The sequence below is a fragment of the Macaca mulatta genome, chromosome 16 (assembly GCF_049350105.2).
Source record: "Macaca mulatta isolate MMU2019108-1 chromosome 16, T2T-MMU8v2.0, whole genome shotgun sequence".
NCBI lineage: Eukaryota > Metazoa > Chordata > Mammalia > Primates > Cercopithecidae > Macaca > Macaca mulatta.
The window spans coordinates 64,438,808-64,458,897 of record NC_133421.1 but is presented as its reverse complement, the minus strand read 5'-3'; the positions used below and the strand labels follow the sequence as shown (position 1 = coordinate 64,458,897).

The window sequence follows — 20,090 nt, the reverse complement described above, 5'->3', positions numbered from 1 at the left end:
GAGGAGGCTGGATGAGGTATGTGTGTTATGAGTGATGGGAGGGGCAATACTGAGATGGAGAGGCGGGTGGTGGGGGCGGGGTAGTGGTCATGGCTCTGGCACCCCCTTGTCCTGGCCTGGCCCCCTCGTCCTATTCCCAGCAACCCGTCCTCCCACCGATACTGCACCTGCTGCTCCACCCTGCCTGCCCTAGTGCCCCGGGCCAATACTGGGGGAGGCATGCTGAGCACCCACATCAAGGCCATCCCCCTCATTAGCACCAATGGCCCCCAGGAGAGGGCCCTGTCCCCCACTTCCACAGCAGGGACTGGGACAGCTGCCGCTCTAGAGCAGGTGCGTGGCACTCCTGAGTCGCCCTGGCTCCTCCCCTACCATGTGTACTCACTCACACATTCACGCAGAGGAACACACACATACACCCCACATCACCGAGGGGGAGGGGAATCACAGCTCATATGATTGGGGAGGGTAGGGGAGTCCCAAGTGCCTATAAGAGGCCAAGGCTCTTCAAGGCCTTTTCTCTGCCGTGTCCATGGCTGAGAATGGGGATGGAGGGGTTGGGGTGGGGATGGAGGGATGGGGAAGACAGCAGACAGGTCAGGAATTCCACTGGGCCCCCAGGCGTGGGAGGAAGGTACAAGAGGGCCTACCCATGGAACTGGAGTAATACAGGAATCAGTACTCCAGGAGAGAGAGAGGATAGAGACAAAGACAGCGCAGGCAGCCCGAGGCCCCAGCAGGGTGGGACAGGAACATGCACAGGTGACAGTGGGTGCTCCTCCAGGCCCTCCACCCCTGTTGGAACACCTGACCGATGGGGAAAGGACAGTGCCCTAACGGGCAGCATAGCATTGCCTTCCCATGTCCGTGTGTGCATGTACGTGTGTGTGTGTGTGTGTGTGTAGGGGGCTGTGGCAGGCTGAGAGTCAGGGTGGGGTAGCAGGTTCCCCACTGCTTAAGACATTTTTGCCCCAATAGTGCAAAGCGCAGGAAGCCCTGGCACCCCTCCCCCCACCCCCTGCCCCAATCCCCATGGCTTCCGGGGGCATCTGTGTCCACCCATCCATCCCTGCCGACATGCAGCCCTGAGCCCAGCGCCCTCTGGTCTGCTCTGTCCCACCCCCACCTCCTGCTCCCATGGGAGGACCACCTCCTCTCTCCCTCTCTCCCCTGAGGAGTGGGCGGCAGCCACAGGGAGGGGGAGGAGGGCAGCTCACCCAAGTGCAGACCAACAGAGCACCCTCACCAGGAGGGTGAGAGGGGCTCAAGCCAAAGTCCCTGAATTAGAGAAAAGAAGAGGGGAAGGGGTCCTGGGGCAGAGGGGCAGCTGGCCAAAAGAGCTTTAAAGAAAAAGGAGCACCGACCACCCCCTCCCATGGGGCCCCAACTAAGTGTCACTTATCTAAACACCCCCATTCCGATGCCTGCCCGCCCAGAGTTAGTGCAGTGAGTAGGACCAGGGGAGAGGGCAGAGGTTAGAGAGAGCCCAGAAGACAGATGGGAAACAGGGAAACAGAGTGCTAAAAGGGTGGAGGGTTCTGGGAGACGCTCACGCACAGCCCTCCTGCCCTCCCCACCACCAGCCAGTGCAGCAGCATCCGGTTTCTAGCTAATACTGCAGGATATGAGGAGGGTAGGAGCTGGAGCCACAGTTTTTCCTGGGTGGGTGCCAAGGTGTGGAAGGAGGAGGTGGATGGGGAGAGGCCCCTAGGGCTGGGCACTTAAAGGGGAGCTGTGTGGGCAGCAGGGCAGGCTGGTGAGGGGCCAGCTGGCATCCAGCGTGAGAGGTAGATGGAACTCAGCGGGCACGAGTGGCAGAAAGCGAGGACATACTAGGGTTGGGGGGTGCCAAAGGGGCACAGAGGGTGGGGTACGGCAAGGGGGGTGGCCAGGACCCTGTTGTGTTAACTCACAGCTCTGATCGGCAGCCCTACCCTTGGGGCTCTGGTGTGGGGGCATTCCTCTCTGATGTGGGGGAAGGAGGGCAGCTCACAAAGTGCATGGGGTGGTAAAGGGGGGGGTCTCTCCCCTCTGGTCAGCCTCAGTTAATAACTTAATATCATCTCTCTCTATCGCTCGCTCTCTCTTTTTCGTATTTTTCTCTCTGTCTAGTTTTTCTTCATTTGTCTTCTCCCCTTGCTTGGTTTCCAAAGTGCAGTTAGAATGACTATAAATTTTAACCTCCAGGGGAGGAGCCAAGCCAAGCGGTTCTTTGCACCCAGGCATCTGGGGAAGTAGAGAGGCCCTCAGCCTGGAGGGGAGACCTAGGCCAAGGAACTGGGTGGGGGCTCTCTCTTGTGTGTGTAGGGCGTGAGTTGAGGGCACCTTCCCCCAGCCCACATTCCTCCTTCCCCTACAGTCAAGGTGGCTTGTCTCCTCTCAGTCCTCCCACCCTTCCCCTACCTTCTGAGAGGACGGGGTCCTGGGAACTGCAGGACACGGCTCCCCCAGCCTCCCACACTGTCCTTTCCATAGCAAGTTCATTTGTTTGCCCTGTCCCAGGGCTGGAGGTCTGAGGAGGGACCTGGGCAGTGCGGGTGTGTGTGTGGGAGCTGAATCTATCCAAGGACGAGAGGAAGGAGAGAAGGGGTGTGGGGGGGTCTCCCTCAGCCCCCAGCTCTGCCCCTTCTCTCCAGGCTCCTCCCCACCAGCTCCGCACACCCTCTGGCCGCCTGAGGCTTTAGACTTCCTGATCCTCAAAGACCTCGAGGAAGAGTGGGGGAAAGAGTTCGGTGGGGCACTCGACTTTCATGTGGAGGAAGCGGCTGGCGTGGCAGGCCCCGATCATGCGGAGGTCAGTCACCTTCATCAGCAGCTTGGGCCAGAAGTGCGGAATGTTGTGTTTGCGGTGGTTGACGTAGTGCTCGAACGCCAGCAGGTACGCCTCCTGACTCTTCTCTATCTTGTCCACACACAGCAGGCCCGAGCGGTCTGTGGGAGAAGAGGGGCGTGAGGGGCGTGGGGTCGGCCGAAGGCGTGGAGGTGGGGAGGGTGAGGTGTGGGGCGGGGGAAGAAAGGACTAGAGGGGAGATAGAAGCGGAGAGGATGGGGGAGGGGAGGGGAGAAGCTCCCCCTGAGGGACATGGGCAGGAGAAGCGCAGGCAGAGGGAGGCAGCTGGGAAGTGGAGAGGGCCAGGGGGGAGCTGGGGGGATGGGGCAACGCAAGGAGGACAGAGGGACAGGCCGGGGGCTGGGGCAGAGAGAGGAGCCTTGGAGAGGGGAGGACTGGGGTTGGTGGTTAGAGAGGCAGGGTGCTGATGGGGTAGGGAGGGGACCGAGGGGTAAGAGATGGGACTAGGGGACAGAGGAGGGATGGGGGATGGAAGGTGGTTGAGAACAAAGTGGGGAGTGGGGAACAAAGGGGAATGCAAGTGACAGAGGATGGGGGCAGAGAGGAGGAAGGAAACAAAGACAGGAAAATGCACAGAACAGGGATGGGGAGGCAAGGGGAACAAGTGAGAAGTAGGTGGGTGACAGAGCAAGGGACAGGGGACAGGGGATGGCCTAGGTGACAGAGAGGTAGCCCGGAAGAAGATTCAGGAGGGAGTTGAGCAACAGGCCCAGGGTCCAGCCAATCTCTGGGACCCCTGGAAGCTTCTGAGCCCTCCCGGCCAATCAGCAGGTACCTGTTGACATTAGCAGCACAGCCTGCAGCAGAGCCACTTCCGTGTCATCCAGGTTAAAGGCAGAGAGTGACTTGCCCAGTTCAAAGATGGCGTCGGAGACTACGCCTAGGCCGCCATTCTTGAGCTGCTCCCGCTTGACGGCCATCTCCCCACTCAGCGTCAGGGTGTCACTCTCAGGGTCGTAGCGGACAGCCGCCCGCAGGGACATGATCTCCATGCAGCACCCCTTCAGGAGGATGATCTGGTCTTCGCAAGGCAGCTGTGGAGAGGCAGGGCCACAGGAGCACTCAGCATACCCCTCCCCGTGTCCTTGAGTCTCCCCTAGAGTGTCCTCCGGGAGCAGTGAGGCGGGCGAGGCCCCCATGGACCCTGAACGGCTGACCTTGTGTTGGGCCACATGCATGCCCTATTTCATTTAAGCCTCACAATTATGCCTGTGAGACCCAGCATGGTGGCTCATGACTATAATGCCAGCACTTTGGGAGGCCAAGGTGGGTGGATCACTTGAGGTCAGGAGTTCGAGACCAGCCTGGCCAACATACATGGTGAAACTCCATCTCTACTAAAAATACAAAATTAGTTGGGCATGGTGGCACACGCCTGCAGTCCCAGCTACTCGAGAGGCTAAGGCAGGAGAATTGCTTGAACTCAGGAGGTGGAGGTTGCAGTGAGTGCAAATCATGTCACTGCACTCCAGCCTGGGCGATGGAACGAGACTCCATCTCAAAAAAGAAAAAAAAAATTATGCCTGTGAGTTAGTGCCCATCATTATCCCCAGCCCACTCCAGATGAGAACACTGAGGCACAGGGGATGGAGGTAACTCGCCCCAGGTCACATGGCTAGTAGGGCAGCCTGTCTCCAGCACTAGTGCTCTGGAAAATGAGAACTTTCAGGCTGCCTGGAGTTGGGTGGCCGCATAGACTTGAGGGATGAGGGGCTTCGGAGGGGAGCACTTGGAGCTGGCTGACTTCTTAGGGCAGTTAGACCTTGGTGTGTCTGTGTGCTGGGTGTGTATGTGTCTGTGTGTATCTGTATACGTGTGTCTGTGTGCTGTGTGTGTGTGCTGGGAGGGTGTGTCTGTGTATGTATTTGCATGTTTCTGTACTAGGTGTGTGTGTGTGTGTGTGTACGTATCTGTGTCTGTATGCTATGTGTGTGTCTCCGTGTGTGTGTGGGGGGTGTGAATGTGCCTGTGTACTAGGTGTATGTCTGTCTATATGTGTGTGTGTGTGCTGGGTGTATGTGTGTCTGTGTGTCTGTGCTAGGGGTGTGTGTGTGCGCGCTAGGTGTGTGTGTCTGTGTGCTAGGTGTGTATCTGTGTATGTGTTTGTGTGTATGCCTATATGCTGTGTGTGTCTGTGTGTGTCTGTATCTATGTGTGTGTCTGTGTGCTAGGTTGTGTGTGTGCCTGTGTGCTGGGTGTGTGTGTGTGCTAGGTGTATATGTGTGTGTGTGTCTGTGTGAGCAGAGGATAGACCAGAGCCAGAGCTCCAAGTCAGCTAATAATAACAATGGTAACAGCTAGGTGTATATGTGTGTGTGTGTGCGCGCGCTGGATGTGTGTGTCTGTATGTGTCTCTGTGTGTGTGTCTATGTATCTGTGTGTCTGTTTGCTAGGTGTGTGTGTGTGTGCCTGCATGCTGGGTGTGTGTGTGTGTCTGTGTGCTAGGTGTAATGTCTGTGTGTGTCGATGTATCTGTGTGTGTGTGTGCTACGTGTGTGTGTGTGCGCCTGTATGCTGGGTATGTGTGTCTGTGTATGTATCTGTGTGCTAGGTGTGTGTCTGTGTATGTGTCTACATGTGTGCCTGTGTGCTGGGGGGGTGTGTGTGTGTGTGTGTATGTATCTGTGTGCTAAGTGTCTGTGTGTGTGTGTCTTCATGTGTGCCTGAGTGCTGGGTGTATGTGTATATGTGTGTGTGTGTATATGGATCTGTGTGCTAGGTGTGTATGTATGTGTCTGCATGTGTGCCTGAGTGCAGGGTGTATGTGCATATGTGTCTGTGTGTGTATCTGTGTGCTCGGTGTGTGTGTCTATGTATCTGCATGTGTGCCTGAGTGCTGGGTGTATATGTGTGTGTCTGTGTGTCTGTGTATGTATCTGTGTGCTAGGTGTGTGTGTCTGTGTCTGCATGTGTGCCTGAGTGCTGGGTGTATGTGTATATGTGTGTGTCTGTGTGTGTATCTGTGTGCTAGGTGTGTGTGTCTGTGTCTGTGTCTGCACGTGTGCCTGAGTGCTGGGCGTATGTGTATATGTGTGTGTTTGTGTCTGTGTATGTATCTGTGTGCTAGGTGTGTGTGTCTGTGTGTCTGCATGTGTGCCTGTGTGCTGGGTGTATGTGTATATGTGTGTGTCTGTGTATGTATCTGTGTGGTAGGTGTGTGTGTCTGTGTCTGTGTCTGCATGTGTGCCTCAGTGCTGGGTGTATGTGTATATGTGTGTGTCTGTGTGTCTGTGTATATATCTGTGTGCTAGGTGTGTGTGTCTGCATATGTATCTGCACGTGTGCCTGAGTGCTGGGTGTATGTGCATATGTGTGTGTGTGTGTATGTATCTGTGTGCTAGGTGTGTGTGTCTGTGTCTGCATGTGTGCCTGAGTGCTGGGTGTATGTGTATATGTGTGTGTCTGTGTATGTATCTGTGTGCTAGGTGTGTGTGTCTGTGTATGTGTCTGCACGTGTGCCTGAGTGCTGGGTGTATGTGTATATGTGTGTGTCTGTGTGTCTGTGTGTGTATCTGTGTGCTAGGTGTTTGTGTCTGTGCATGTATCCGCACGTGTGCCTGAGTGCTGGGTGTATGTGTATATGTGTGTGTCTGTGTGTCTGTGTATGTATCTGTGTGCTAGGTGTGTGTGTCTGTGTATGTGTCTGCATGTGTGCCTTAGTGCTGGGTGTATGTGTATATGTGTGTGCCTGTGTGTATGTATCTGTGTGCTAGGTGTGTGTGTCTGCACGTGTGCCTGAGTGCTGGGTGTATGTGTATATGTGTGTGTCTGTGTGTCTGTGTGTGTATCTGTGTGCTGGGTGTGTGTATCCGCACGTGTGCCTGAGTGCTGGGTGTATGTGTATATGTGTGTGTCTGTGTGTCTGTGTGTGTATCTGTGTGCTAGGTGTGTGTGTCTGCATATGTATCTGCACGTGTGCCTGAGTGCTGGGTGTATGTGTATATGTGTGTGTCTGTGTGTCTGTGTGTGTATCTGTGTGCTGGGTGTGTGTATCCGCACGTGTGCCTGAGTGCTGGGTGTATGTGTATATGTGTGTGTCTGTGTGTCTGTGTGTGTATCTGTGTGCTAGGTGTGTGTGTCTGCATATGTATCTGCACGTGTGCCTGAGTGCTGGGTGTATGTGTATATGTGTGTGCCTGTGTGTATGTATCTGTGTGCTAGGTGTGTGTGTCTGCACGTGTGCCTGAGTGCTGGGTGTATGTGTATATGTGTGTGCCTGTGTGTCTGTGTGTGTATCTGTGTGCTGGGTGTGTGTGTCTGCACGTGTGCCTGAGTGCTGGGTGTATGTGTATATGTGTGTGTCTGTGTGTCTGTGTGTGTATCTGTGTGCTAGGTGTGTGTGTCTGCATATGTATCTGCACGTGTGCCTGAGTGCTGGGTGTATGTGTATATGTGTGTGTCTGTGTGTCTGTGTGTGTATCTGTGTGCTGGGTGTGTGTATCCGCACGTGTGCCTGAGTGCTGGGTGTATGTGTATATGTGTGTGTCTGTGTGTCTGTGTGTGTATCTGTGTGCTAGGTGTGTGTGTCTGCATATGTATCTGCACGTGTGCCTGAGTGCTGGGTGTATGTGTATATGTGTGTGTCTGTATGTATCTGTGTGCTAGGTGTGTGTGTCTGCACGTGTGCCTGAGTGCTGGGTGTATGTGTATATGTGTGTGCCTGTGTGTCTGTGTGTGTATCTGTGTGCTGGGTGTGTGTGTCTGCACGTGTGCCTGAGTGCTGGGTGTATGTGTATATGTGTGTGTCTGTGTGTGTATCTGTGTGCTAGGTGTGTGTGTCTGCATATGTATCTGCACGTGTGCCTGAGTGCTGGGTGTATGTGTATATGTGTGTGTCTGTGTGTCTGTGTGTGTATCTGTGTGCTGGGTGTGTGTATCCGCACGTGTGCCTGAGTGCTGGGTGTATGTGTATATGTGTGTGTCTGTGTGTCTGTGTGTGTATCTGTGTGCTAGGTGTGTGTGTCTGCATATGTATCTGCACGTGTGCCTGAGTGCTGGGTGTATGTGTATATGTGTGTGTCTGTGTGTCTGTGTGTGTATCTGTGTGCTAGGTGTGTGTGTCTGTGTATGTGTCTGCATGTGTGCCTTAGTGCTGGGTGTATGTGTATATGTGTGTGCCTGTGTGTATGTATCTGTGTGCTAGGTGTGTGTGTCTGCACGTGTGCCTGAGTGCTGGGTGTATGTGTATATGTGTGTGTCTGTGTGTCTGTGTGTGTATCTGTGTGCTGGGTGTGTGTATCCGCACGTGTGCCTGAGTGCTGGGTGTATGTGTATATGTGTGTGTCTGTGTGTCTGTGTGTGTATCTGTGTGCTAGGTGTGTGTGTCTGCATATGTATCTGCACGTGTGCCTGAGTGCTGGGTGTATGTGTATATGTGTGTGTCTGTGTGTCTGTGTGTGTATCTGTGTGCTGGGTGTGTGTATCCGCACGTGTGCCTGAGTGCTGGGTGTATGTGTATATGTGTGTGTCTGTGTGTCTGTGTGTGTATCTGTGTGCTAGGTGTGTGTGTCTGCATATGTATCTGCACGTGTGCCTGAGTGCTGGGTGTATGTGTATATGTGTGTGCCTGTGTGTATGTATCTGTGTGCTAGGTGTGTGTGTCTGCACGTGTGCCTGAGTGCTGGGTGTATGTGTATATGTGTGTGCCTGTGTGTCTGTGTGTGTATCTGTGTGCTGGGTGTGTGTGTCTGCACGTGTGCCTGAGTGCTGGGTGTATGTGTATATGTGTGTGTCTGTGTGTCTGTGTGTGTATCTGTGTGCTAGGTGTGTGTGTCTGCATATGTATCTGCACGTGTGCCTGAGTGCTGGGTGTATGTGTATATGTGTGTGTCTGTGTGTCTGTGTGTGTATCTGTGTGCTGGGTGTGTGTATCCGCACGTGTGCCTGAGTGCTGGGTGTATGTGTATATGTGTGTGTCTGTGTGTCTGTGTGTGTATCTGTGTGCTAGGTGTGTGTGTCTGCATATGTATCTGCACGTGTGCCTGAGTGCTGGGTGTATGTGTATATGTGTGTGTCTGTATGTATCTGTGTGCTAGGTGTGTGTGTCTGCACGTGTGCCTGAGTGCTGGGTGTATGTGTATATGTGTGTGCCTGTGTGTCTGTGTGTGTATCTGTGTGCTGGGTGTGTGTGTCTGCACGTGTGCCTGAGTGCTGGGTGTATGTGTATATGTGTGTGTCTGTGTGTGTATCTGTGTGCTAGGTGTGTGTGTCTGCATATGTATCTGCACGTGTGCCTGAGTGCTGGGTGTATGTGTATATGTGTGTGTCTGTGTGTCTGTGTGTGTATCTGTGTGCTGGGTGTGTGTATCCGCACGTGTGCCTGAGTGCTGGGTGTATGTGTATATGTGTGTGTCTGTGTGTCTGTGTGTGTATCTGTGTGCTAGGTGTGTGTGTCTGCATATGTATCTGCACGTGTGCCTGAGTGCTGGGTGTATGTGTATATGTGTGTGTCTGTGTGTCTGTGTGTGTATCTGTGTGCTGGGTGTGTGTATCCGCACGTGTGCCTGAGTGCTGGGTGTATGTGTATATGTGTGTGTCTGTGTGTCTGTGTGTGTATCTGTGTGCTAGGTGTTTGTGTCTGTGCATGTATCCGCACGTGTGCCTGAGTGCTGGGTGTATGTGTATATGTGTGTGTCTGTGTGTCTGTGTATGTATCTGTGTGCTAGGTGTGTGTGTCTGTGTATGTGTCTGCATGTGTGCCTTAGTGCTGGGTGTATGTGTATATGTGTGTGCCTGTGTGTATGTATCTGTGTGCTAGGTGTGTGTGTCTGCACGTGTGCCTGAGTGCTGGGTGTATGTGTATATGTGTGTGTCTGTGTGTCTGTGTATGTATCTGTGTGCTGGGTGTGTGTGTCTGTGTATGTGTCTGCACGTGTGCCTGAGTGCTGGGTGTATGTGTATATGTGTGTGTCTGTGTGTCTGTGTATGTATCTGTGTGCTGGGTGTGTGTGTCTGTGTATGTGTCTGCACGTGTGCCTGAGTGCTGGGTGTATGTGTATATGTGTGTGTCTGTGTGTCTGTGTGTGTATCTGTGTGCTGGGTGTGTGTATCCGCACGTGTGCCTGAGTGCTGGGTGTATGTGTATATGTGTGTGTCTGTGTGTCTGTGTGTGTATCTGTGTGCTAGGTGTGTGTGTCTGCATATGTATCTGCACGTGTGCCTGAGTGCTGGGTGTATGTGTATATGTGTGTGCCTGTGTGTATGTATCTGTGTGCTAGGTGTGTGTGTCTGCACGTGTGCCTGAGTGCTGGGTGTATGTGTATATGTGTGTGCCTGTGTGTCTGTGTGTGTATCTGTGTGCTGGGTGTGTGTGTCTGCACGTGTGCCTGAGTGCTGGGTGTATGTGTATATGTGTGTGTCTGTGTGTGTATCTGTGTGCTAGGTGTGTGTGTCTGCATATGTATCTGCACGTGTGCCTGAGTGCTGGGTGTATGTGTATATGTGTGTGTCTGTGTGTCTGTGTGTGTATCTGTGTGCTGGGTGTGTGTATCCGCACGTGTGCCTGAGTGCTGGGTGTATGTGTATATGTGTGTGTCTGTGTGTCTGTGTGTGTATCTGTGTGCTAGGTGTGTGTGTCTGCATATGTATCTGCACGTGTGCCTGAGTGCTGGGTGTATGTGTATATGTGTGTGCCTGTGTGTATGTATCTGTGTGCTAGGTGTGTGTGTCTGCACGTGTGCCTGAGTGCTGGGTGTATGTGTATATGTGTGTGCCTGTGTGTCTGTGTGTGTATCTGTGTGCTGGGTGTGTGTGTCTGCACGTGTGCCTGAGTGCTGGGTGTATGTGTATATGTGTGTGTCTGTGTGTGTATCTGTGTGCTAGGTGTGTGTGTCTGCATATGTATCTGCACGTGTGCCTGAGTGCTGGGTGTATGTGTATATGTGTGTGTCTGTGTGTCTGTGTGTGTATCTGTGTGCTGGGTGTGTGTATCCGCACGTGTGCCTGAGTGCTGGGTGTATGTGTATATGTGTGTGTCTGTGTGTCTGTGTGTGTATCTGTGTGCTAGGTGTGTGTGTCTGCATATGTATCTGCACGTGTGCCTGAGTGCTGGGTGTATGTGTATATGTGTGTGTCTGTGTGTCTGTGTGTGTATCTGTGTGCTAGGTGTGTGTGTCTGCATATGTATCTGCACGTGTGCCTGAGTGCTGGGTGTATGTGTATATGTGTGTGTCTGTGTGTCTGTGTGTGTATCTGTGTGCTGGGTGTGTGTATCCGCACGTGTGCCTGAGTGCTGGGTGTATGTGTATATGTGTGTGTCTGTGTGTCTGTGTGTGTATCTGTGTGCTAGGTGTGTGTGTCTGCATATGTATCTGCACGTGTGCCTGAGTGCTGGGTGTATGTGTATATGTGTGTGTCTGTGTGTCTGTGTGTGTATCTGTGTGCTGGGTGTGTGTATCCGCACGTGTGCCTGAGTGCTGGGTGTATGTGTATATGTGTGTGTCTGTGTGTCTGTGTGTGTATCTGTGTGCTAGGTGTGTGTGTCTGCATATGTATCTGCACGTGTGCCTGAGTGCTGGGTGTATGTGTATATGTGTGTGCCTGTGTGTATGTATCTGTGTGCTAGGTGTGTGTGTCTGCACGTGTGCCTGAGTGCTGGGTGTATGTGTATATGTGTGTGCCTGTGTGTCTGTGTGTGTATCTGTGTGCTGGGTGTGTGTGTCTGCACGTGTGCCTGAGTGCTGGGTGTATGTGTATATGTGTGTGTCTGTGTGTCTGTGTGTGTATCTGTGTGCTAGGTGTGTGTGTCTGCATATGTATCTGCACGTGTGCCTGAGTGCTGGGTGTATGTGTATATGTGTGTGTCTGTGTGTCTGTGTGTGTATCTGTGTGCTGGGTGTGTGTATCCGCACGTGTGCCTGAGTGCTGGGTGTATGTGTATATGTGTGTGTCTGTGTGTCTGTGTGTGTATCTGTGTGCTAGGTGTGTGTGTCTGCATATGTATCTGCACGTGTGCCTGAGTGCTGGGTGTATGTGTATATGTGTGTGTCTGTGTGTATGTATCTGTGTGCTAGGTGTGTGTGTCTGCACGTGTGCCTGAGTGCTGGGTGTATGTGTATATGTGTGTGCCTGTGTGTCTGTGTGTGTATCTGTGTGCTGGGTGTGTGTGTCTGCACGTGTGCCTGAGTGCTGGGTGTATGTGTATATGTGTGTGTCTGTGTGTGTATCTGTGTGCTAGGTGTGTGTGTCTGCATATGTATCTGCACGTGTGCCTGAGTGCTGGGTGTATGTGTATATGTGTGTGTCTGTGTGTCTGTGTGTGTATCTGTGTGCTGGGTGTGTGTATCCGCACGTGTGCCTGAGTGCTGGGTGTATGTGTATATGTGTGTGTCTGTGTGTCTGTGTGTGTATCTGTGTGCTAGGTGTGTGTGTCTGCATATGTATCTGCACGTGTGCCTGAGTGCTGGGTGTATGTGTATATGTGTGTGTCTGTGTGTCTGTGTGTGTATCTGTGTGCTAGGTGTGTGTGTCTGCATATGTATCTGCACGTGTGCCTGAGTGCTGGGTGTATGTGTATATGTGTGTGTCTGTGTGTCTGTGTGTGTATCTGTGTGCTGGGTGTGTGTGTCTGCACGTGTGCCTGAGTGCTGGGTGTATGTGTATATGTGTGTGTCTGTGTGTCTGTGTGTGTATCTGTGTGCTAGGTGTGTGTGTCTGCATATGTATCTGCACGTGTGCCTGAGTGCTGGGTGTATGTGTATATGTGTGTGTCTGTGTGTCTGTGTGTGTATCTGTGTGCTGGGTGTGTGTATCCGCACGTGTGCCTGAGTGCTGGGTGTATGTGTATATGTGTGTGTCTGTGTGTCTGTGTGTGTATCTGTGTGCTAGGTGTGTGTGTCTGCATATGTATCTGCACGTGTGCCTGAGTGCTGGGTGTATGTGTATATGTGTGTGTCTGTGTGTCTGTGTGTGTATCTGTGTGCTGGGTGTGTGTATCCGCACGTGTGCCTGAGTGCTGGGTGTATGTGTATATGTGTGTGTCTGTGTGTCTGTGTATGTATCTGTGTGCTGGGTGTGTGTGTCTGTGTATGTGTCTGCATGTGTGCCTGAGTGCTGGGTGTATGTGTATATGTGTGTGTCTGTGTATGTATCTGTGTGCTAGGTGTGTGTGTCTGTGTATGTGTCTGCACGTGTGCCTGAGTGCTGGGTGTATGTATACATGTGTGTGTCTGTGTGTATGTGTATATATCTGTGTGGTGGGTGTGTGTGTCTGTGTATGTATCTGCACGTGTGCCTGAGTGCTGGGTGTATGTGTATATGTGTGTGTATGTGTGTGTGTGTATGTATCTGTGTGCTAGGTGTGTCTGTGTATGTGTCTGCATGTGTGCCTGTGTGCTGAGTGTGTGTTGACCTACGGGAATTGCTCCTTGTCCAGAGAGCCTCAGATGAGCCTGTGCTGGGTGACCGGGGGAGAAGGTTTCCCTCCAGCACAGCACCACGTCTCTCCTCCCTTCTGCCACTCACCTCGGAGAACATGGGCAGTTTTTTGGCAAAGTCCACCACACGGGTGATGGCCGGGGTGATGATCTTGGTAAACTCGCTGAAGGCTTCCAGGTCCACCTTGTCTCCGTCCGGCATGGAGACGATGGGTGACTGGCCAATGTCATCGGGCTAGAGAGAAAGACAGGGGTCAGCTGGGGCTGCAGACCCCTTTCAGCCTCTCACTGAGGCTGCCTGCCCACCAGGGGGAGCTCCAAGGCAGCTTGGGGAAGAAGGGCCGCAAGTGCCTGAGTCCCAGCCCCAAAGCTTTTCCTTCACCTTGAGCAGAGGATAGACCAGAGCCAGAGTCAGCTAATAATAACAATGGTAACAACAGTAGTAGCAGCTATAATGACTAAATACTTAATATATGATCAGGCATCAGGCTACATGTTTTACATGTCTTATTTCATCCTGACCGTAATCCTAAAAGGAATAATTATAATAATCACCATTTCACAGATGTGGAAACTAAGGCACGGGGCAGCTAAGTAATAAGGTTAAAGTCATATGACCAGCAAGTGGTAGGACCAGGGTTTGAACTTGGGCAGTCTGACTGCTGACTGTTATACATCTGCTTGGAATCAGAGCCCGTGCCCTTAACAGTGCACTGTGCCACCCTCTGGCATGCTCCACCATGAACCAGGAGCTGGTTTTCTGCCTTCCTTCACCACACAGAGTCAACTGTCCATCTCCTCCCAAACCGACCACTTTTTTTTTGAGAGAGGGTCTTGCTCTGTTGCCTGGGCTGGAGTGCAGTGGTATAATCATGGCTTACTGCAGCCTCGACCTCCTGGGCTTAGGGGACCCTCCTGCCTCAGCCTCCCGAGTACCTGGGACCACAGGCACACACCACCATGCCCAGCTAATTTTAAAATTATCTGTAGAGAGGCTGAGCACAGTAGTTCACACTTGTAATCCCAGCACTTTGGGAGGCCAAGGCAGGCAGATTACCTGAGGTTGGGAGTTCCAGACAAGCCTGACCAACATAGAGAAATACCATCTCTACTAAAAATACAAAATTAGCCAGGCATGGTGGCGCATGCCTGTAATCCCAGCTATTTGGGAAGTTGAGGCAGAAGAATCGCTTGAAGCTGGGAGGTAGAGGTTGCGGCAAACCAAGATTGCGCCACTGCATTTCAGCCTGGGCAACAAGAGCAAAACTCCATCTCAAAAAAAAAAAAAAAAAAATTATTCGTAGAGGCTAGGCATGGTGGCTCACACCTTGTAATCTCAGCACTTTGGGAGGCCAAGGCAGGCAGATCACTTGAGATCAGGAGTTCAAGACCGGCCTGGCCAACATGGTGAAACCCTGTCTCTACTAAAAATACAAAAATTAGCCAGACATGGTGGCGGCTGCCTGTAATCCCAGCTACTCAGGAGACTAAGGTGGCAGAATCGCTGAACCCAGGAAGCAGAGGTTGCGGTGAGCCGAGATCATGCCACTGCACTCTAGCCTGGGTGAGAGTGAGACTCCATACCAAAAAAAAAAAAAATTATTCATAGAGGTGGGATCTCTGTATGTTACCCAGATGAACTCCTGGGCTCAAGCGATCCTCCCACCTTGGTCTCACAAATTGCTGGGATTACAGGCACGAGCCATTGCATCTGGTCCTGAACTAATCATTTACTTAGCCACTAGCTTGACCAGGGCCTAACACAATGCCTGGCACCCAGCAGGCACTCAAAAATACTGTGACATAACTGTATCCTTACCCTCTCCTCCCAGTCACTAGGGGCAGGAAAAAGAAGCAAGGTCACCCTTGCTCCTTGGAAATTCAATGAGGAAGGCAAGGCCCTGTCCTCATGGAGCTCCCAATTGGATGGAGTAGACAGGGTCCAGACAGCAAGGACACAAACGCAAGTGTATAAAATCTGGACAGCAAAAGTGGGAAGAGTATGTATTTTGGGTTGGATTACACTAAGAAGACTTCCTGGAGGAGACAGGACTCTGAGCTCACTCTCCTCTCCCTGCCACCTGGCTGCTGCTCTCCCCATGCCCCCTTTCTCCTTACCAGGAATTTCCGCCTCTGTTTCCAATGGCTGCCCTGGGCATTGGTGCTGCGATGGGCCTCTGTGGCAATGTGGATCAGATCCCACTCTTCAGGAGTGGGTTCTGGTCGCTGCTGCAGTGATCGGATCATCTCCTCCTTCCGCCGCCGCTCCCGGTTCTGCTCAATCAGCTTACGCTTGGCCACCCGCTTCGAGTCATCTAGAACCACTGTCAACAGATAGGCACAAGGTCCGATGCATGGCACCCTCCATCCCCTTTCCATAATGCTCCCGGAAACTATTCTTCCTAGAGTACAGGTTAGGGAAACCGAGGGCCATGGAGGCTAAGTGACTTCCCAAATCACCTAGCAGTTGGGCAGCACAACCTGGATCATGATTAATCCCCGGGACCATGTCAATAACAGTTTGGGCTGATCCAGATGAATATCATGTTCTGGTCTATCGGGTTATGGTGATGGTGGTTACTCCAAGATCCTGCCACCCAATCCCCAGCCAATGGAAAATGCCCTGTCTCATCTAGGAGTGGGGTGCCTTCGCTGGGAGTCAAGAACAATGTGCTAGAGTGGGTGCCCAGGAGCTCTTTCTACCAAACAACTCCTCTAAGGCCCTCGAGTGTTGTAAGGCAGGTAGGCACTGGGGCCCACACAGGGATCCTGTTTCCTTTGACGCAGGAAGAAGGGCAGCAGGAACCAAGACACTGAACCTTCTGCCCTCAGCCTGACCTAGACTGGATTGCCACTCTGCCCTGTGGGCCCTGAGGGCACGCTGGAAGGGAGCTGCCCTCCTGAAACTCATCCCCACCCCAGGCCACCTGGCTCTATTCCCCCCACCCGGGCCCCTTACAGTCCATGGCCATGCCCACGGCGATGCACTTCTTGAAGCGGCACAGCTGGCACTGATTTCGGGTGATCTTGTCAATGACACAGCAGCTGTCATATTTGCAGGAATAAGTGGGATGGAGGTTCTTCTGGATTGTGCGGCGAAAGAAGCCCTGGGGTAGGGGGAGATGGAGCAGGCTGTGATCATGACATGGCTTCCCCTTTCTGAACCAACCATGCAGTTTACTGGGGGTCAGGGGTGGAGAGCAAGGTAAGATCAGTGAGGGGACCTGGCATCCTCCTGACACCACAAGTCCAAGATTACTGGGCTTGAGGACCTGAGAAATACATGCCCTCAGCCCCAGGCTGCTGAGGGGTTGGGGGTGCCTGGGTAGTGTTCGTGGCAGAGGTAGGAATGATGACTAGAACAGGCAGCTTTGAACTGGGGATAATGTGAGGCCTTAAGGAATAGCAGCTTTGGAAATCCAAGTCGCGGGGCTCGGTGGCTCATGCCTGTAATCCCAACACTTTGGGAGGCCGAGGCGGGCAGATCAACTGAGGTCGGGAGTTGGAGACCAGCCTGACCAACTTGGAGAAACCCCATCTCTACTAAAAATACAAAATTAGCTGGGCGTGAGGCCGGATGCTGTGGCTTATGCCTGTAATCCCAGCACTTTGGGAGGCTGAGGTGGGTGGATCACAAGGTCAGGAGTTCAAGACCACCCTGGCCAACATGGTGAAACCCCATCTCTACTAAAAATACAAAAATTAGCCAGGCATGGTGGTGTGCGCCTGTAATCCCAGCTACTCAGGAGGCTGAGGCAGAGAATTGCTTGAACCTGGGAGGCAGAGGTTGCAGTGAGCTGAGATTGCGCCACTGCACTCCAGCCTGGGCGACAGAATGAAACTCTGTCTAAAAAAAAAAGAAAAAAAAAAAAAAAGGCTAGGCACGGTGGCTCACGCCTGTAATCCCAGCACTTTGGGAGGCCAAGGCAGGTGGATCACGAGGTCAGGAGATCGAGACCATCCTGGCTAACATGGTGAAACCTCATCTCTACTAAAAATACAAAAAATTAGCCGGGCGTGGTGGCGAGCGCCTATAGTCCCAGGTACTCGGAGGCTGAGGCAGGAGAATGGCATGAACCCAGGAGGTGTAGCTTGCAGTGAGCCGAGACCGCGCTACTACACTCCAGCATGGGCAACAGGGCGAGACTCCATCTCAAAAAAAAAGAAAAAATTAGCCAGGCGTGGTGGCACATGCCTGTAATCCCAGCTACTCGGGAGGCTGAGGCAGGAGAATTGCTTGAACCCGGGAAGAGGAGGTTGTGGTGAGCCAAGATTGTGCCATTGCACTCCAGTCTGGGCAACGAAACTCTGTCTCAAAAAAAAAAAAGGAAATCCAATCCAAGTAAAACCTCATTTTCCATCGTGCTAAATGACTCTAAAAACAACACTGACCCAAAAACCATTCTCATATATGTTGCCTGTTGTCCATGCAGGTGGAATTCATAAAACAGGGGAACCAAAAAAGTCAAGGAAAGGGACTGAATATGAACTCTAGTAGGGGAAGAGAAAAATTTCAATTCTCTACATTGGGATTCACTTTTATTTTTTTAATTTAAATTTTTTTTTTTTTTTTTTTTTTTTGAGACGAAGTCTCACTCTGTCACCCAGGCTGGAGTGCAGTGGCACGATCTTGGCTCACTGCAACCTCCGCCTCCCAGGTTCAAGCAATTCTCCTGCCTCAGCCTCCCGAATAGCTGGGATTATAGACGCCTGCCACCACGCCTGACTAATTTTTGTATTTTTAGTAGAGATGGGGTTTCATCATGTTGGCCAGTCTGGTCTTGAACTCCTGACCTCAGGCGATCCACCCACTTCGGCCTGCCAAAGTGCTGGGATTACAGGCGTGAGCCACTGTGCCCAGCCCCACCTTTATTTTAAAGGAAACACTTCAAAAATCAAGATGATTCCAATAATATGAAGAATTAATATTTTTTTCACATTTACAATGTGTCAATCACTTAGTAAAGATAAGCCTTGCTGGCCAGGCACAATGACTCACACCTGTAATCCCAGCATTTTGGGAAGCCGAGGCAGGCAGATCACTTGAGGCCAGGAGTTCAAGATCAAGACCAGCCTGTCCAACATAGTGAGACTCCATCTCTACTAAAAATACAAAAATTGGCCAGGGTTTGTGAGGTGCACCTATAGTCCCAGTTATTCTGGAAGCTGAGGTGGGAGGATTGCTTAGGATTGCTTGAGCCCAGGAGGTCAAGGCTGCAGTAAGCTGATTGCACCACTGCACTCCAACCTGGGTGACAAGAGACCCCATTTCAAAAAAAAAAAAAAAACAAGAAAACCTGCAAAAGATAAGCTTTGTCTTTCATGGAACATCACTCTGAACCCTCTGGACAATCCTATGAGGTAGGAACTGTTACTGCCTCCACTTTGCAGACAAGGAAACTGAAGGTTAGCGAGATGAAGCAATTTGCCCAAAGTCATGTGGCCAGTGGGTAGCAGAGTCAGAACTGAGCCTCAGGTATGGGACACCAAGGTCTGAGCTCTCAGATTCCAGGGGGCATTAAAATCACCAAAGGCAGCTGAGCATGTTGGCTCATGCCTATTATCCCAGCACTTTGGTTTGGAGGCTGAGGTGGGTGGATCACAAGGTCAGGAGTTCGAGATCAGCGTGGCCAACATCGTGAAACCTCGTCTCTACTAAAAGTGAAAAACTTAGCCAGGTGTGGTGGCAGGCGCCTGTAATCCCAGATACTCAGGAGGCTGAGGCAGGAGAAGTGCTTGAACCTGGGAGGCAGAGGTTGCAGTGAGCTGAGATCACGCCACTGCACTCCAGCCTGGGTGACAGAGCAAAACTCCGTCTTGAAAAAAAAAAAAAATCACCAAAAGCACCTACCAAAGATGCAGATTCCTGGGTCTCACCCCAGAACTACAAAATCAAACTCTCCAAGGGTGGGGCCAAGGCATCTGTGTCTTTTCAGGGTGTTTCCCTGGGACTCAGATGTCCATAAGAGTAAAAGATCCTTTCTCTATGCTACACTGTTTGTATTGCTTCCAGGATTGTATTGCCACTGCTAGGGAACTCTAAATCCCTCATGGTCTTGGTTTGGTTGACACCAAGAAACAGAGAGAAACTTCAAGCCTTAACCTTTTTTTCCTTTTTTATTTGAGACAGGGTCTTGTTCTGTCACCCAGGGTAGAGTGCAATGGCGTAATCACAGCTCACAGCAGCTTGGACCTCCCAGCCTCAAGTGATCCTCCTACCTCAGCTGCCTGAGTAGCTGGGACCACAGGTGTGTGTGCACCACCATGCCTGGCTGCTTTTAACATTTTTTTGTAGGGACAGGGTCTCACTATGTTGCCCAGGCTGTTCTTAAACTCCTGGGCTCAAGCAATCCTCCCGCCTTGGCCTCCTAAAGTGTTGGGATTACAGGCGTGAGCTACCATACCTGGCCTTTAACATATAAATAATTCTGTTTCTTTTCTTTTTTTTTTTTTATTTTGAGACAGAGTATCGCTCTGTCACCCACGTTGGAGTGCAGTGATGCAATCTCTGCTCTCACTGCAAGCTCCATTTCCCTGGTTCAAGAGATTCTCCTGCCTCAGCCTCCCAAGTAGCTGGGATTACAGGCATGCATCACTACACCCAGCTAATTTTTGTATTTTTAGTAGAGACAGGGTTTTACCATGTTGGCCAGGCTGGTCTCAAATTCCTGACCTTACTCATTCATTCATTTGCTCATTCATAACCCCTTCTCTCACTCACAGGAAAATTGCTGAACCTATCTGAGTCTCAGTTTCTTCATCTATAAAATGGGGATAATCATTTTATCTACCTGATAGCACTGTTGGGAGAATTAAATCAGATAATTCACTTGAAGTGTTGAAAACAATGCAACCTCGGGTGATCT

General features: G+C 51.7%; 1 protein-coding gene across 3 annotated transcripts in view; it reads right to left on the bottom strand.

Moving 5' to 3' along the window:
- The window catches only part of THRA (thyroid hormone receptor alpha), a 38,472-nt gene that overhangs the window by 1,691 nt on the left and 16,691 nt on the right, over positions 1 to 20,090 (bottom strand). For 2 of the 3 annotated variants that reach the window (XM_028836460.2, XM_077971568.1), the window contains exons 5-9: positions 16,184 to 16,331; positions 15,343 to 15,548; positions 13,313 to 13,459; positions 3,627 to 3,885; positions 2,113 to 2,931 (exon numbers count right to left, since the gene is read on the bottom strand). In XM_028836460.2, the coding sequence (XP_028692293.1) occupies positions 2,681 to 2,931; positions 3,627 to 3,885; positions 13,313 to 13,459; positions 15,343 to 15,548; positions 16,184 to 16,331 (1,011 nt within the window). In that variant the 3' untranslated portion in view covers positions 2,113 to 2,680. Of the gene's footprint in view, positions 1 to 2,112; positions 3,074 to 3,585; positions 3,886 to 13,312; positions 13,460 to 15,342; positions 15,549 to 16,183; positions 16,332 to 20,090 lie in introns of those variants that run through there. The other variant, XR_013406735.1, reaches the window with a different exon arrangement.